Source organism: Mustela lutreola, chromosome 5 (genome assembly GCF_030435805.1).
Source record: "Mustela lutreola isolate mMusLut2 chromosome 5, mMusLut2.pri, whole genome shotgun sequence".
Lineage (NCBI taxonomy): Eukaryota > Metazoa > Chordata > Mammalia > Carnivora > Mustelidae > Mustela > Mustela lutreola.
Genome location: NC_081294.1, coordinates 83,058,011 through 83,075,908, shown reverse-complemented (window position 1 = coordinate 83,075,908; position 17,898 = coordinate 83,058,011). Strand labels below are relative to the sequence as shown.

The 17,898-nt window shown below is 42.3% G+C and overlaps 1 protein-coding gene across 6 annotated transcripts in view; it reads left to right on the top strand.

Annotated features, from left to right (window-relative positions):
* The first annotated feature begins 546 nt into the window (after positions 1 to 546).
* The window catches only part of PRELID2 (PRELI domain containing 2), a 65,251-nt gene continuing 47,899 nt past the window's right edge, over positions 547 to 17,898 (top strand). The window contains exons 1-7 of one of the 6 annotated variants that reach the window (XM_059174941.1): positions 719 to 854; positions 3,073 to 3,144; positions 4,503 to 4,641; positions 5,892 to 5,983; positions 13,505 to 13,562; positions 15,693 to 15,766; positions 17,263 to 17,423. In XM_059174941.1, coding sequence (XP_059030924.1) covers positions 13,517 to 13,562; positions 15,693 to 15,766; positions 17,263 to 17,423 — 281 coding nt within the window. In that variant the 5' untranslated portion in view covers positions 719 to 854; positions 3,073 to 3,144; positions 4,503 to 4,641; positions 5,892 to 5,983; positions 13,505 to 13,516. Of the gene's footprint in view, positions 855 to 3,072; positions 3,145 to 4,502; positions 4,642 to 5,891; positions 5,984 to 13,504; positions 13,563 to 14,272; positions 14,529 to 15,692; positions 15,767 to 17,262; positions 17,424 to 17,898 lie in introns of those variants that run through there. The other 5 variants (XM_059174942.1, XM_059174943.1, XM_059174939.1 and 2 more) reach the window with 5 other exon arrangements.

Sequence of the window (17,898 nt, the reverse complement as noted above, 5' to 3'; positions counted from 1 at the left end):
CTGTTTTGTTTATTGGATGTCAGATCGCCTGGCTCACCCATCCTCTTTGCCAGCCGGGACCGTACTTTATTCACTACGGAATGTGCGGTTCCTACCACAGCGCCTGGCACAGAGTAGATGCTCGGTAAGTGATAGGTCGAGTAACTTCCTGAATAAATGAATTCACTTGCTGGATCTTGGAAAATCCGTGCGGTCCAGTGAAAAGTACTCGGATTCTTCCCACGTCCCTTTGTTCCTTGCTCCATGGTGTTTGAACTTTGAGGAGCAGAGGAATTCCCTTACAGGGTCGGACATGCTAAGCCGCGAGTTTTTTATTTCCTGAACACTCCCAGGGTATATGGGCCCAACTTAAAGCTTTTGAGGCAGCTGCCTGGGTCGTGTGTGTCCTGCAGTTGCTGACCTTTGTCACATGGGACTCAGCAACCCGGAGGAGGGTTATATTACAACCAGACTTGGAGGCCGGGTGGTTTCCGTATTTGTGATCACTTTTCTTAGGGCTGCTGCGTCTGAAGAAGCTCAGGCGAGGTGACAACAGAAAAGCAGGGTTCCAGAGGCGCAGAGCCCGGGCGGCCCCTGAGTCAGCGCCTCCGCCTCCCGAGGCCCGCCGCCCACACCCCGCGGTGGCGGAAGGGGGCGGGGCCCGACTGCCCGTCTGTTCCTGCCGGAGGACAATAAAGTTTCCAAAGTTTGAAAAGGGAGGAAAAAACCCTTCCCCGCCCCTTTGGCGGGCGGGTGTGGGCGCCCGCGGCGGCGGCAGAGCCCGGCGCGGGCGTGCGGGGATGGGGGTCACGGTGGACGTGCGCCAGGTGTACAAGTACCCCTTCGAGCAGGTGGTCGCCAGCTTCCTCCGCAAGGTACCCGCCCGCTCCGTTCCGGGCCGCGCCCGCGTTCCCCCACACCTCCTCCGGCCGCCCCGACCCCCGGCCGGCCCAGCCGTCTGTGTCCCGGGGCGCCCGCCGTCTGCCCCTGCTCCTTCCCCTGCCCCCGCGGGAGTTCGAGTCCGCGCTCTCGCGCCCCAGCTGCGGGTTTTGCCTCGGGATGTGCGGGGCGTGGGTGGAAGTGCATTTCCTCGAAGGCTCCCCATCGCTCCCTGGGGTGCGGGGAAGGCTCCGTGCGCGGCAGCACGTTCACATCCTGCCCCACGGTACTAGGGAATGCACGTTCTGGAGCCTGGTTGAGGTTGCTCGTGACTTGTCGATCTTTCTAGTAAACCATGGACCGCCCCCCACTCCAGTACAAGCCAGTGGGAGCGGTGGAAGCGATCACCCTGGTTTACTCAGCACTGTTGCTCTACCACCTTAATATTTTTTGAAAAGTCCGTGGGGCTTGCGGCTGGTAGCTTACCCTCCCTGTGCCTTAGTGTTTTTGATCTGTGAAATGGGGGAAATAAAAGTACTAACGGAAAGGGCTGGTTGTGAGGAATCAAGTGAGATAATTCATGTAAGTGCTCAGACTGGTGTTTAGGCCTCTAAAATGTTAGAGTTGTTCATACGACTATAACTGCACCCTAGGCTCACTGCTCAGTGGTCCTCTTTATCCCAGGGGCTCCTGCTAGGACTATGCTCCTGACTGTAGAATAGGGAATTTCTTGAGAAATCCAGAGCACTCAGGCCTGGGAGCTGAGACTCCTGAACTGTAGTATGTCTCTGACTCTAGTTACTTCATTGGTCAAGGGTCATCTTCTCTTTTAGGCCTCTCTTTTTTCATCTAAGATAGGAGTGTTGTATTAGGCATTTTAGGATCCCTTTCAGCGTTCACTTTTTAAAGCAAGATTTGCAAGAATTCTAATTTGCCTTGGGTAGCAGCAACCAGGAAGTGTGCCCCATATATAATGCAGAAGCAAAACAGAGAGGCTGGGAGAAGAAGTTAATTTTTTAAGTGGTAAGACAGGACCTCTATGGGTGATGCGGTTGGGGACCCAGGTCGCAAGGATTGATTAGGACACTGGTTAACATGGTCTTGCCATAGAGGCCCCTCCCATGTCAGATCGTTTGTATTTTTCACCTAGTAGATGCTCAATAAAAACTAGTAAATGATGAATGAATAAATGACTGAGAGCATGAATTGTGGATCTGGTGGAGACTTTGCCTTAGGCCAGACTTCTGGGCCCAAAGGAGAAACAGTGCATACTCCATTTTTTAAATTAGGACTGGCAGTCTGGAGTGTGGATTCCTTAATGCCACTGCTCCCTTGGAATGCCTTTCTGGATTATCCTTATCAAGAGCTGATCTCCATCTTGACAGAACTGGGGGAGCACTTGATCTAGGCATCACTGCCATCTTCTCCAGTGTTGGATAGTTACTTCCGCACATACCTTTTCTCCTCATGAGACTAAGCTTCTTGGGGGAGGACTCATTCCCACAGGAACACATAGCACAATGCCAAGCTCTCTTTTATAGAGGACTTTGCGTGTAGTCATGCTTCTGGGCTAAATGCTTTTCTTTTATTCAGCAGGTGTTTAGAGATACTTTTCTCCTGTGTGCCAGGCTCAGTGCTGGGGCCCACCCAATAGATGCTCTTCTCATGGAGCTGATCATCTCTAGTTGGGGAGACTGACATTAATAAATGAACAGCTAATGAACACATACTTACAATTGGTGATGTGTATTTATGCAGAGAAAGTTCACGTTACTGGGACCAAATACAGCAGGGAAGTCCTGCTAAAGTTCCCCAGGGTGGTCATTGGGAAAGGCTTTCCCGAAAAAGCGGCCTTTGTCAAATGATGGCTGAAGTGTATATAGGAGTTTCTTATGGAAGAAGGGAGGGGGAGGAAGTGCTTTCATACATCATCCCATTTACTTCATCCAGCAGCTGTGGGAAGGATTTAAGGACAATTTCCATTTCACTACCTAGAGAAACCGAGGTTCAAAGAAGTTTAAATAACTTTTCCAAGTTCCCACAGCCAGTTTTTGGGAAGCCAGGATTTCACATCTGAATCCAGAGTCTCAACCTGCATCTCCAGGCTGTGTGGCCTACCACATAATAGGCATTCAGATGATTATTGAGGGGGAAAAATGTTCCAGAATGATCTTTGCTGTGCTCTTTATCTAATCCCAGTGTTCTTTTGTCTAGTCTTTTCTCAGGGTGTATTCATCGGGGACCCTCTGTGCCTGATATAAGGGCATAGTATTGATGTGTGGTAAGGTGAGAAAATACAGTGTTTCAGTTTTCTGTTGCTATGTAACAAATCACCCCTGTTACTTAGTGAATTAAACCAGTGGTAAACTTTTGGATCTCACGATTTTGTGGGTTGACTGGGCTCAGCTGGCTGGTTTTTGTGTGCCATATGTTTACAGGTGAGGTCATTCACAGCACAGAGCTGCATTCAGTTACAGCGTTTTAGTATTCTTACAAAACACTTGGCCAAGTAACTGGCACATAGTAAATAGGATATTTTGGAAGGTAGGGCTAGGGAAAGAATATTTTCAGAAAAGGCCTAGCAGTGGGACAATGCAAACACTATGGGTGACACCATACTTCTGTTCTTTTTATTCACAAAACAATGCCTCAGAGGGGCTGTGTGAGTCAATAAATTATGAGATTTTAGTAAGTCTACTTACTGTGAGCATTTCACCTTACATTACAGAAAGCCATGAACTGGAAGTCAGTAGATCTGGATTCTGATCTTTGTGCTTTCCCCATTAAAAGTGGTTTTGGGGTGGCCTTGGGACACGGTTTTAAATAGTCTGTACTGTGCCCTTGTGCAAATTAGAAAGAGGCCTCATCTGGGTGGTGGGCTCTACAAGCTCACAGATAGTGGGACTAGTGGACAGGAAATGGGGCTATTTATTGAAAATTAGCAAAAGGAACTATTACCCAGTCAGGCTCTTGGGCTGTCTAAGCTCTAGAATTGGAGGCTGAGTGGGTGTTCCAGGCAAGGCTTTATCAGGGCTTAATGCTCCAGTACAAGGGAGACAGAAAAAAGATTCTGCAGTCTGGCTCCCCAAGGAGAGGTTTTAAGGAGGATTTGGCTGAAAAAGGGTCATCAGTGGGGAGGTCCATCTTGGCTTAGATTGGTTTGGTTTTCACAGTCAAGCATCCCTCTTAGGTGGAGGGCTTGCACAGTGTCTGAGGTGGATCAGACCAGTTGAGAAGTGTGTGTGGGGAGGTGGTGTTTGGAGCTTGTGCCCCTTGGCATCCAGCTTAGTTTCTGATGGCAAGCAATACCTGCTGGCAGGGCTAGAAAACTGGGTTATTGTGGCTTGTTAGCCAGTTCCTGGGTGTGGGGACCTAAGTGTTGTCTGTGCTCTGTCTCAGTGCTCCTTCCACTAGCTGGCTGTAGACCTGTGCCTGCTGACCTGCGACAGCCCTATTGCCTTAATTTCGTGTCTGTGAAACAATAATGCCACGTACCTCACCTGTCTCCCAGGATTGTTGTGAGGATCAAACATATGCGAGTTTGAGAAACATAAGCTTTTTCTAAGTGTAAGGTAGTAGGAATGATCTTTGTGGTTTAATATACTTTTATTTTTCTTTTAGTCTTTATGTATTTTTTTTCAAAGGAAGGCACTTGGCAGAAGGAACAATCATATGAGGATCTCTGGAAGCATTTAATCTGATTTTGCACAATGGTATGTTTGAAGCTGTTTCAGCACCGAGGATGTTCTATTTTAAATAGAGTCTACTGATCTACGTCTTTTGGTATGTTAGGACTTGCCTTCCAAGTTATTATATACTACTATTTTTAAAACCTGAGGAATGTTTGCTCTTCTTACACCTGCCTGTTGGATACCACAGGCAAAATATTAGCTACATGCTTTGAAAGCTAAATGGCACCTTGAAAACAAACACCACAGAACTCTTTGTTCATGGAATGTAGTGTTTCTCAATGAACCCTTATGGAGGAATGCTGTGAAACCCAAAATGGTTTATTCATCAGATGCTAAACTGTAGTTTCCATGCACTATATTGTTGGTGCACCTGACAGTGCATTAGGCTTCTTTGTATGACTCTTAAGCTTTCCAGCTCTTACTACTTACAGCTGTTTCCTTCCTTTTACTTAAAACCACCTACAAAGAGCAGGCAAGGTTGCGTCGGTGCAGGCCAGAAGCTCACTCATCTCTACAGGCTTACGTGGGTCTGTTTGCTGTGTTTGCATTCATGAGCTGGATTCAAACACTTCTTCGGTGTTGTCTACCTAAAATTTAAAGTAATTGAAAAGGACTCAGAGGGCCCTTGTGTTGACTGGATGTTCTTGTTTATACTCAGTTAAGGCCAGAGAAGTTAGAGTTTTTCTTACTATAGAGTTGTTTGTGTTGATTTTCTTTTTGTGCTGTAGGCAAAGCAGGCATTGTGAATAGGGTGTAAGCTTTATGGGCAGAGATCTTTCATTTGTTCCTGATGCATCCCAAGCACCCAAAGAGATCTTAGAACATAGTAGGTGCTCAACAAATCTTGTGGAATGAGTGAATAAAATGCACCACTCTGGAGTTTAGCCCTGTGTAATTTCAGATGGGAGTTAGTGTGGGGGTCAGTCTTACGGCCCTATAATAAAATGGACAGATTAAAATAATTTCTTTTTGCTTCAACACAGTGGTCTCAGGTTTTTATTTATTCTAGCCAGGAGCCTGCTGTGCTGAACAAAATGGTTTGAGTGTTTACCCTTAAACTCATAAAGGGAATTTATGAATGGCTATTTCCATTTAGAGTAGAAAGTTGATTGGGTAATTAATAATGTTTTCATCTCTGATCCTATCTTTTCTCCCTTGCAAATCTGCCACTTGTGGGGAACATCTCTTCCTGAAAAAAATCCTGAAATATTTGGGGTAAACTGATATTTCGGAAATAAATGATTTGACAAATTATAGGGCTAGTTTAACATAACAGTCATTTATCTTTTTACTTACACTGTAATAGTTTTTCTTTTATCTTCCTATCCTCAATCCTGCTAGAAGAAGATTAGGTACGACATGAAGCAGAATGGTGCAAACGGAAAGAGCACGGGCTCTGACATCAGACGGGGGGACGGAGCGCTTCTAGCTGTGTGAGTTTGGGCAAGTCACTTCTCTGTTTCAGGGTCCTCATCTGCAGAATATGATAATAGTAACTGTCTTCTGGCATTGTTGGGGGAAATTAAGTGGATAACACACGTAGTTGCATGTAACCTACTTAACTTCATGTTGGCACACAGTAGGTGCATTAAAGTACTTGGTAAAAATCTTGATAGTAATACTAACCACAATAATTTCTCACATTGATTCTATGAATATGAAAATAAAAAGCTGAGAGAAGTAGTCTGCAGAAATCTTCACCAACCTGGAATAATAAAGAAAAGAACGAGCACGAATAAATGGCGCATATTTGAATTATGACTTATTTTTTAACTGTTGTTTAAATGACATGAAGATGTGCTTGGAAACTTACGTAGTGGTGGTTGTGGCTTAATCAGTTTATAAAAACTCGGGTAGTTTTTAACTATCAAAGCAGTAAGAGTGAAACTTTTGTATGTCTACTAGTGGACATTTATAATAAGTCTGTGTATCATTTTGCCTTTGGGAGATGAGGAGGTAAATAAAACATGGCCTGAGCCATCAAGGAGCTCGCTGTTAAGGGGACAGAGGGAAATATATTAATTTTTATCATGAATGCTTTGTCAGGGGCATATTACAGACATAGTGTGTGGTGCAAGGATCGTATTTTTTTGTAAGATTTTATCTTTAAGTAATTCCTACCCTACTGTGGGCTCGAACTCACAACTACCAGATCCAGAGTCGCATGCTTCACTGACTGAGCCAGCCAGCCACTCCATATATTAATTGTAAATCTATGACAGCTTTTAGAGTACTTAGGGTTTATTGCCTTTTTAAAAAGTAAATATTCCCTCTAGTCCTCCTACTTCTCTGACATGATGCCTCCCCTAATGCTAATAGGAATGTGTCAGGAGTTCTTGTCACACGGACTTTGAATCAATAAAGCATGAGCTTATGAAGTTTTACAAGTCTGGAAAAGAAGAAATATCTTCTGATAATTTTTAAGTCATCGCTTAAATCTGTTTGGTTTCCAGGAAGATACTAGGCATATACTCAGTGCCACACCAGTGAATTGCAAGATAGGCACTGAAGTCCTGAAACTGAGTTTTAAAAATGTTGGTTTCATTCTTCAGCAGCAAAAACCACTACTGTTTATTGAGCACTGGCCTGGTGTTTGTACTTTATATAACATTATTCCCTTTAATTTCTTTGACAACTCTTTGAGATGGATCCCCCCCCCCCCAATTGTATAGATGAAGAAACTAAGGCAGGCTGAGATTAAAGTAATTTGCCCAAGACTCCCGCAGGTGGGCTTCAAACTGAGGTCTCTTGGATTCAAAACTCATTCTTTTTGCAGCACTCTGTATTCTCATTTTCATTTTGTCTTTAATTTCTTAACTTTTCACTGAGAAATCATTTGACCCAAAACAACATAGTTGTAGGGGCCCTGGCCCCCACACAATTTAAACTCTGCATCTGTGTAACTTGTGACTCCCCCAGAACTTAACTACGAGGACCCTGCCAGTGACTGGAAGTCTTACCTGTGATACTAGTAATCGATGAGCACATTTGTATGCTATGTACATTTATGTACTGTATTCTGACTGTAAGAAACCTAGAGAAGAAAAAATGTTAAGGAAACTATAAGGAAGAGAAAAAATGCAAATACCGTACTGTATTGTATTTACTGGGGAAAAAAAAAAATCCACATAGAAGTGGACCCATGCAGTTCAAACCCATGTTGGTCAAGGGTCAGCAACCATTTGACTTACAAAATATTGCAAAACAGAGGAAGAATTCCTTTACCCAGCTTCCCTAAACCAGTGTATTACTTTTAAAACTAGGGAATTAACATTGATACTATGGTAACTCATCTACAGGCCTTACTGAAATTTCACAGTAGTCCACTCATGTCATTTTTCCAGTCTAGGATCCAAGAATCAGTCCAAGATCCCACATTGCATTTTGTTGTCATGTCTTAGTCTCCTACAATGTGGGATACTTTTTCCCTCTTTTCTTTTTCTTTCTTTGTGTGTGTGTGTGTGTGTTTTGTTTTTTGTTTTTTTTTTGGTCTGTTTGGATCCTAGTCCTGGTCAGTTATTTTGTAGCTTTTGTATCTTTTAATGCATTTGATTTATGTATGCATTTAATGTTGAGGTAGGAGGGTTTTCCTTTGTGTCATAATTGTAAGCTGTTTCCTTCTAAAAACTTAACTGTGTGAATTCTTTAAGACTGATGAATCACAGACCTGTACCCCTGAAACAAATAATACATTATATGTTAAAACAACAACAACAGAAACTTCATTATGTCATTGCCAATTATTAGGACTTTTTTTTTTTTTAAGATTTTATTTGTCAGAGAGATGACAGTGGGCAAGTGCACAAAAAAGGGGAGGCGCAGAGGGAGAGGGAGAGAGAAGCAGGCTCCCTGCTGAGCAAGGAGCCTGATGCCAGAGTCAATCCCAGAACCCTGGGATCATAACCTGAGCTGAAGGCAGAGGCTTTAACCTACTGAGCCACAGAAGTGTTCCTGTCAGGACATTTTTTTTTTTTTTAAAGATTTTATTTATTTATTTGACAGAGAGAAATCACAAGTAGATGGAGAGGCAGGCAGAGAGAGAGGAAAGGGAGCAGGCTCCCTGCTGAGCAGAGAGCCCAATGCGGGACTCGATCCCAAGACCCTGAGATCATGACCTGAGCCGAAGGCAGTGGCTTAACCCACTGAGCCACCCAGGTGCCCCCTGTCAGAACATTTTTGAATGAATAATGGTGATGTGACATCATTGGCCTTTGTTTAGAACCATAACTTTTCTCAGCCAGACAGGCCCTGGGTATCCTGGCTTCACAGATGGCAGCATCAGTGTCTGTACGTCTTGGCTCCTGTCCTTTGCTCTTTCTACTTCATTCTCCTGCTGATCTGAAAGGCTAAGAAACAATCATTCAAAAATTTATTGACTTAAATATGTTTTGTCCTTGATCATTGAAATTTTGATTAATCAATGATTCATTTGATCTTGGTATAAAATTAGCTTCACTTTCCTCTAAGATACACCGTTGCGTGTAGCTCATTAATTTGGTGCTGTTCTGGGGCGCCTGGGTGGCTCAGTGGGTTAAGCCTCTGCTCAGGTCATGGTCTCAGGGTCCTGGGATCCAGTCCCGCATTGGGCTCTCTGCTCAGCGGGGAGGCTGCTTCCTCCCTCTCTCTCTCTTCCTGCCTTTGCCTACTTATGATCTCTCTCTCTGTCGAATAAATAAATAAAATCTTTTTTTTTTTTTAAGATTTTATTTATTTATTTGACAGACAGAGATCACAAGTAGGCAGAGAGACAAGGCAGAGAGAGAGGAGGAGGCAGGCTCCCCACTGAGCAGAGAGCCCGATGCGGGGCTCCATCCCAGGGCTCTGGGATCACGACCTGAGCCAAAGGCAGAGGCTTTAACCCACTGAGCCACCCAGGTGCCCCAAATGAATAAAATCTTAAAAAAATAAATTGGCGCAGTTTATGGTGATTTCCTTGTTTAGCTCAAGGCCAGGTCTCTCTTCAGCAGCTCCACCCCATTTACACATGCATTTCTGAAAGCAGCAAAGATTCTCGTGGTACTTATAAAACAGAAATGTTAATATACAGACTTATTTTAGGTCCTCTTGACCTTTGTACAACTAACCATATAGACCTCTCAGCTTAGTTGCTTCCTTGTGCTTTCTTGAATGATGCCATTTGGAAGTTGGGAAACAATGGTTCCTTCTGAGGTCATTAGCTCTTTTTTTGGGGAGGTGTTATTATAAAAGGCAGGCATTAACTTCTGAGCTTTTTGGAAAGTTGGCATTTTAAAAACTTACTCAAGAACAGGCTTTATGAAAGCTTGTATATTTTCCCCTTGTAAATAAGAAAGGTGAATAACTGTATCTTCAGGAAGCTCCTCCCATAAATATGTTGTATCTTATTCCTGTAATTAGAGGGACTCAATTTCTTGGCCTCTCACATTTCATAGTTCTTTGTTTGTCTTAATGTAGATTTTCTTTTTTATTCAGTGTTTTGCAGTTTAGGTCCTCTTAACCTTTCAATGTGTCAAAGGAAATGAAAGCAAAATATATGACATTGTAGAAAAGTCTGCATTTTACCCTTGTTAGACTGTGATATTTGCAGTAAATTTATATCTTGGGGAAAGATAAAGGATTTCTTTTATAGAGTCTATAAAGGAAATAAGTTCATAAGGAAGTTCAAAATGAAGTGAAATATACCTTGGAAAATACTGGAGGTCCCCTAGGATATATGGCACACAGGGCGAATGTACGTGGCCCCACGTGGTAATTGTTATGCTGCTACATTTTGTGGCCCACTGAACCAGGTCCTGGGGTGGCAAGCAGTTTTGGCAGATACCTGGTGTTTAGACCACTTTGCTTCCATGAGAGTTGCTGGTTAGGAGTGGGGATTGGGAAATCTCTGTGACTCTGCTTGCGTGCAGGCTTTACGCCATTTCTGCTTTTAGTGCAAACTCCTTGTCTTAGTAATAGTTAGTGGGCTTACTCCTTTGGGGAAGTACTAAATGAGATAATGCCTAAGATGGCCTCTGATACCCAGTGCAGTAGATCAGCGGATGCTCACCAAGTCTTTGGTGGTCTTAGCTTGATCCACTCCATTGTCAACACCATGTTTAAAAAGGTATCCAGATAAACCTTTCTACTGCCTCCTGTCTTCTCAAATTGGCATTCCTGGTGGTGACCCTTTCTGAGAGCCTTCCCTCTCTCAACCCCTTGTTATCTGACTTCAGAAGGTTCATGAATTAAATCATGAATATTCAAGTTACCACAAGATGGCGTTAGACTATTTCAAGTAATGCCAGGTAGGGGGAGCCTCAGCACAATAAATCTTTATTTTTAAAAAAGTTAGAATATATGCTTTTCACGTCATGGTATTTAGCTGTTGTAAATAAACCTCTCATTTCTTTTCCCGTTCTCATGTGGAAACATGAGGCTGTGTCTGTTCAACTCCCTGAAGTAGTTGGGTGAGAAAATGACTTGAATCCTGCACATGATTTTACTAAAGTGAATTGTTTAGGATCTCTTGTTGTTTAGAAGCATTGTCTAATGGGTGACCCTTTGGTATTTTACAGTGACCCCTCCACAATTTCCCGTTTCCCCATTGTTCCTTAGTCTGATGGATTTTTCTCCTTATGTTTATTTTTTGTTTGTTTTCCCCAACTAACATGGAAACTCTGTAAGAGGCTACAGTTTTGTTTGTTTCTTTACTACATCCTCAGTGCCTGGAACCGTGCCTAGTGTGGTAGGTACTCAAAACCTCCTAACTGAAGAAAGAATAGAGAATTTTCATTATTGTTTCAGTCAGTGCCCTTTGGCTTTCTGAGAAATCTTAAAATTATGTAAAAGTATGAAGTTTCTGAATTTATATTCTTCAGGAATTTCACTGATAACTTAGTGATATAATCCGAACTTTAAAGCTTTTATTACTGTCCTCCTCTGATGATTATATTTCACATCTCTTCCGTAATTTAGTTCAGTAATCTCCCTACAACTTAGAGTATATTTGTAATATTCAGTCAGGAAGTATTGATGAATACAAAATGAGCAAACTAGGACTTGTGAAGGAAATACTTTCAGACTTTTATTTTACCTTAGTATGAAAGTTTTTATTCATGCACACAAACACGCACGTAATTCAGGGGATCTGTGTAAGGCTTACATATTTTCCTTGCTTCAGGAGTGCTCTGTCAGGCCCCTTGCCGAGAAGCAGAGTAGCTAAACCTGACCCTCCCTAGTGGACGTTACTTGAAGGTTAAACTTTAAGACTGCAGTCTTCGTAGTTTTGAGCATTTATTCCTGGAGCAAAAAAATGAATGAATGAATGAATGAATACTTAAGAATCCACTTTGTGACAAGTTCTCAAGATGGCAGTTGCCAGGATGGAAGTGTAAATAACAGAGTTTATGGCATGGGGCACAATGAAGTGTCAAGGCTGCTGAGGACTGACCCTCTGGATTGTCTTCATTGATAGGTCACCAAGCAAAGTGAGGTTTATTTTCCAAATTGACCCCTGAGGTCAGCGAAGTTCATCTTCCTGATTATTCATTCAGCAAAAATTTATTGAGTGCCTCTATCTGCCAGACACTGTGCTAGTGGTAGGGATAGAGGAGTGACTGAACTAGCTTTGTATTCCTGTTCTCACAGAACCTGTGTTCTCATTCTGTGTCTTTTGAGGCCACAGATAACTTTAATATGTGTGAAAGTAGTTGACCCTTTTCTGTGAAGACCAGTTAGCCAACCCCTCTCTCTCTCTCGCACACTTGCTCACATGTGCGTGTATAGGTAGCTGCTGTGAGACGAGGAGACCCACACTGAGTTACATATACCACTTCCTGGGGTTCCGAAGACTTCCCCTGCCTGTCAGCCTCTTCACTGCTTTCATTCCCTCTCGGCACTTCGTGATGTCTTGGATGAGACTGCCTGCAATTTCCTTTTTAGGTTTGGTCACATCATGTAGCTGTGTGAGCTTCTAGAGAAAGGGCCCAAGGGGTGATCAGCAGGCTCGGATCAGGGACCACCTTGTTCTATGGCTTGGAGGAAGTCACTTCCACTCCCAAAGTCTTTTTCTTTGTATCAGAGCAATAGAAAGGATTGTATTTGAGTAATTCTGAGGAGATTTAAGGATAGGTTAGGTAGGTAGACACGTTTAGAAGGCAGTAGAGAATATCTGAGGGTAAATTAGTCTCAGACCTCTTGAGCTGGGTGGTTTTGAGCAAACTACTTAGTTTATCTGGGCCTTATTTTTCACATGTGAGGGGGAAAAAGCAGTATATATCTCATGTTATTAATTTGAGAATTAAACTGAAATAATGTATGTAAACTGCCAGGACAAAAGTGGTAGCTTTTTTTTTTTTTTTTCTTTTTTCAGCCTTGTTATATCCAAATTGTCTTTCAGGGGAATTAATAGGTAAACGATTTATTGAGCACCTGTAGTAGATGACTTCTATAATTGTTCTCCTGTGATGCCAGCCCAGCTGCCAGGCAGTGGCATACGATTCGAGGGAAAGATTCACTTTGTATGAGGCCCGGTTTAATTTCACGGCTCTCCCACTGACTAGCTGGGTGATCCTAGACTCTCTGATTTTCATTCAGTTTCCATCTCTGACAGATGAGACAATGATAACACGTGACCCGGTCACAGCAGAGAGGCTCTTTCGGGATTTAAACAAGATGGTGTAAGTAAGTAGAGTATGTGGCACACGGCATGGCACAGAGGACACCCTCCATTGCTGGTTCCATAATTAACCTAGTTAAGCTCACCCTCCCTTCTCTGCCCAGGGCTAGGTTGGATCTCAAGAACGTTTTTCTTGGGTTTATACCAGTTCAGTTGACCATAGCCTCTTCCTTATCTAGTCCCAAGTAGTGAAGTGATGAGTCTTGACTGAAAACGGGCCTTCGAGGTTGCTTGAGAAATATGTACTGTTCCTGCAGAGAACTATGGTTGCTGGGAAAGAACTCATTTTGGTAATTCTTCTTTATGTGTTTTCATTTAGTATCCCAACCCCATGGATAAAAATGTCATCTCTGTGAAAACCGTGGAGGAAAAGAGAGGTAAGTTTTCTGAATGTACCTCACTTTGGTGGTGATCATTAAGTGATACTGATTTTTCTAAAGGTGTTTGTGTTTGTGTTTATAGCCTATTACTTTTGAAACAGGTGTATTTCTGTATTTGAAGTGTTAGAAAAGAGTACCCAGCACTTACAGCAGCAGAAGGCTTGCTTAATATGCTCTTATCACTCTCTCAGTTAATAACTGATGACAGTAGTAATAGCTAACATTTCGAGTACTTCGTATGTGCCAAGCACTCTCACTCATATTAACTCATTTAATCTTCAGATTAATGTATGGTGTATGTGTTATTATTACTCCCATTTAATATATGAAAAAACCAAGGTATGGAGAGGTTAAACAAATTGCCCAAGATCGCATGGCTGTATCCCTATAATATATTCATGTCTCATTTTATAGGTGGCAAAACAGTTGTGATTAGTAGCATGTATGTAAAATTGACTATAAAGTGATTAGACTATGGAATCAGACCTGTACTTGACAGCATGGTTCCATATTGACCAGAGCAAGGGTTGACGGAACTATGCTTGTCCTGCTTGATGTTGTGAATAAAGTTTTATTGGCATATAACCATGCCCACTTGTTTATATATTGTCTATGGCTTCTTCCTGGCAACAACAGCAGAGTTGAGCTGTTGTGATAAGACTATCCGGCTCACAAGACCTAAAAATGTACCGTCCGGCCCTTTACAGGAGATGTTTACTCACCCCCGAATGAGACTGTAGGAGTTTCACTGCTTGCTGTCATTCGTATCTCACTGGAAGCATTTTCACTGTCCTTGCTTGGACTTGAGAACCGGGCCACGCAGGAAGCTTTAGTGATGCACAGAGTCAGTATATAAACCTTTGGAGACACCCAGGCCCACTTCTGACTTGCTCTTGGACCTTCTGGGAGAACATATGATAAGCCACTGTTCATTACATGAGTCTGAAGTCTTCTCTGTGCTTGGTGAGCACGACACTGTCTTTTGATTTTGAGAGTCTTTTCTTCATGTCCATAATTCTAAGTTAAAAAATCTAATTCTAATTAAAAAATCCTTAAAAAAACCTTTTCTTCCCCATGTATCTGCAGTCAGTGTGGAAGGGATATGTTATTTGACATCAGAGAAATCTGATTTCAAGCCCTGATTACTACCTGCATAACCTTACTTGTTGAAGGCTCAGTTTCTTCATTTATTAAATGAGAAAATAATAATAATCCTGCTTTTAGTTTGGTGTGAAGATCAAATGAGAGAACAGTGTGCACATTGCAAAGTGATATAAGAACATTAATTATAATTTCAACCATTGACGGGGGCGTCTTTGCCTGCAGGAGTGGCTAATCTGTTTTAAGTATGTGTGCCGCAAACCTTGGATGGTATGGCTAAAGGAATGCCAGCGGGCAAGGAGATGAGCCCGCGTCTTACCCTGGCAGTGGCTTCTGGGTAGTCTGGGTGTTTGCACCAGTGTTCAAGGCTACTCTAGCCAGAGCTTTGAGAAACCCTGTAGGAGCTTGGCTGAGTCACATTAATTTGCAGGGCAAAAGACAACACTCAACCGGTCTCCTTTTTTCTTAATTCACTTTTATTTTGTGTTTTTTACCTTATTGGTGCTATTCTGGAAACCAAGTTCCAAAGCAGAGGAGTACCAGTCACTGGGAAGCTGATTCCCTATGAGTAAAGAGTGTGGCTCATATAATTAATTACAGATTTAAATTTTGTAGCCAGAAGCCTGTTCTTGAAAACATGGTTGGTGTAGAAAGTGGCAGAATCAGATTCTCCATTCTTTGTTAAAACATTCTTTTTGTTGAAGTTGAACAAAAGGCTCATTGGTCCTTGTCATTGGAGGCTTGACATTGATAGTCCAGATTAGTGAATGGTTTGTGATTCTTTATCCTTGACTTCAGAATGTGCAGTGTGAATTAGCTGTCTTACCCTTATTCTTCGGTCACAGATGAGTGTATTTGGAATGATTTGGCCCAGAAAAGTCAGGAACACCGTATTTTGAGTTAAACATTTTTCTTTGGGAATTCTACATATAGAAAATTGACATCGACATGTAAGATTTTATTGACAAAGGACAAGAATACATTTCCTTAAAAATTTTTTTGAGTGTAAAAATTTTCTGTTTCTAGATGTGTCAACAGGGATCATCTATAGAAAGAGGATTGCAGTCTGTCAGAATGTGGTTCCAGAAATTTTAAGGAAGGTAAATTCATTTTAAAATTTAATCAGATTTGGGTGATTTTCACATAGTCCTGGAAAGAGACAGCATTTTCTGTTGTACAGGAGTGTGAGAACTTGTCCAGGTGTACCTTACAGCCCTCAAAGGGAGAAAGCACTCTCATATCCACCTCAGTTTTGGCAGATGCCACCAGAGATAGTTTTTTCCCCTGTCTGTTTCTGCTTCTCTTTGCTGGCGGGCTCTTAGTGGACACAGAGATGACCTATAATTATTGTAAAGATACCTTGCACATTTTGCATAAAGTGACCAGCTTTTCTCATCTGTCCATGGTTAAATATGAATTTTAGATAAGAATGATCAGAAACGGACAGATGGTAAATATTTAGTCTCATCTTTAGCAAGGAAGATAAAAGCTTCAGTTTCTGTTTCATTGTCAGAGAATAAGTTATTTCAGGGAGTATAATGTTCTCAGTGTTCTCTATAAGTCTTTGTGTGTGTGTTTCTATAATGGCAGTGATGATGAAATCTTCATGATAGCAAATTGTTTTCTCTCTTTGAAATTCTTAAGCACTCTGGTGATGGTTGGCAAAGGTAAGTGGGAATTTTTAATAACATTACTTAAATCATAGTGGGATTATTGACAAGAGTCCTTTTAGAATCATTAGGAAATAAGACGAGAGCATCTTGAAGTGCATTTCATACGAGGTCTCTGGTGGTTGTTTCAACCTGGAGGTGATTCTGTTTGTGATGGAGAAGCCGATTAGCTTGCGGATTACACTGCTGTGCTGTTTGCTGTTTGTAGAAAAAACGGTGGCTTCTGTCACTTCCTGGTCATGCATTAAGACTGTCACATTCTTTGAAGGAAAGAAAGCTGATGTGACAAGGAAAAAGAACTTTATTTTATTTTCCACATGGGAAAATGTGTTGCACTGTATGCAGCAAATTATCATTGGCTTTTTCCACAGGGTATATACCCTGCCTTTGCCCTATATACAGGCTTTGAATCTATTATTTAAAAAGACATTAAACTTTGTCTGGTATCTCAATTCTTAAATAATTTAAGGACACCTCTGACTTCTACAATGCTGCCTTTGTAGTTTCCCATGTCTCTTCTACCTTGGAAACCATACATTTCGAGGTATCGGACAGTTTAAAATGAAGAAGATATTTTATCTGATATTGTCCTGCTGCATGCGAGCCCATCAGTGGGTCCAATTAGAATCCATCAATTTAAGAAGGCCATAACCAGCCCTAGAGGAGACACGAAGGAGGTGGATAATTTGCTTAGTGTTTAGCAGTTAGGGGAATGAGGCCATGGACTGTACAGCCTGCATAAATCCTGGGCCATTTGCATGTCCTCACCAGCATTTAGTAAGGTCACGGTGTGTTGGTGAGCCATCGTTTGCATATGAGCATCACTTGTCCTCTTAATTACCCAAGACTGAAAGCAACTCTGGACTTAGTCTTTAGGTGGCTTGCTCTTCCTCAGTTGAGAGAGCCTTCCACTCTCTGTTGGACAGGTGAGCATTTTAAAGGTACCTAGTATCCAATTGGAAGAGGAATCCTGGCTCAATCCTCAGGAGAGAAACATGGCTATTCGGAGTCACTGCCTTACGTGGACACAATATGCATCCATGAAGGAAGAGTCTGTCTTCCGGGAAAGTATGGAAAATCCAAATTGGTAAGATCAGCTGTGTGTGTGTGTGTGTGTGTGTGTGTGTAGGTTGGATGCAGGGATGCACGAATAACTGCATATTTTAAAAAGCTATGATTCCATACTTAACCTCTGTTTACAACTCACATAAGGTACGTATTATTAATCTTTTTATCTTAGAGAGAAAGAGAGATCATGCATGCATGTGGGCAAGTGGGGGGAGGGGCAAAAGGAAAAGGAGGGAAAGAATCTCAAGCAGGCCCTCGTCCAGCATGTGGGCTCAATCTCATGATGCTGAGCTGAAATCAAGAGCTGGACGCTTAACCGACTGAGCCACCCTGGTGCCCCACATTATTAATTTTTAATCTTGAAAGTAATTAATGAATAGATTGCCCTTTGGGGGAAAAAATAACAGAGTTCAACTCTGTTCTGATTACCCTGTCCAGTCTTGGTGCCCTTTTGCTCTCTTGAGAGGCAGTGAGTTTTTAGCAGTGTGCTGAGG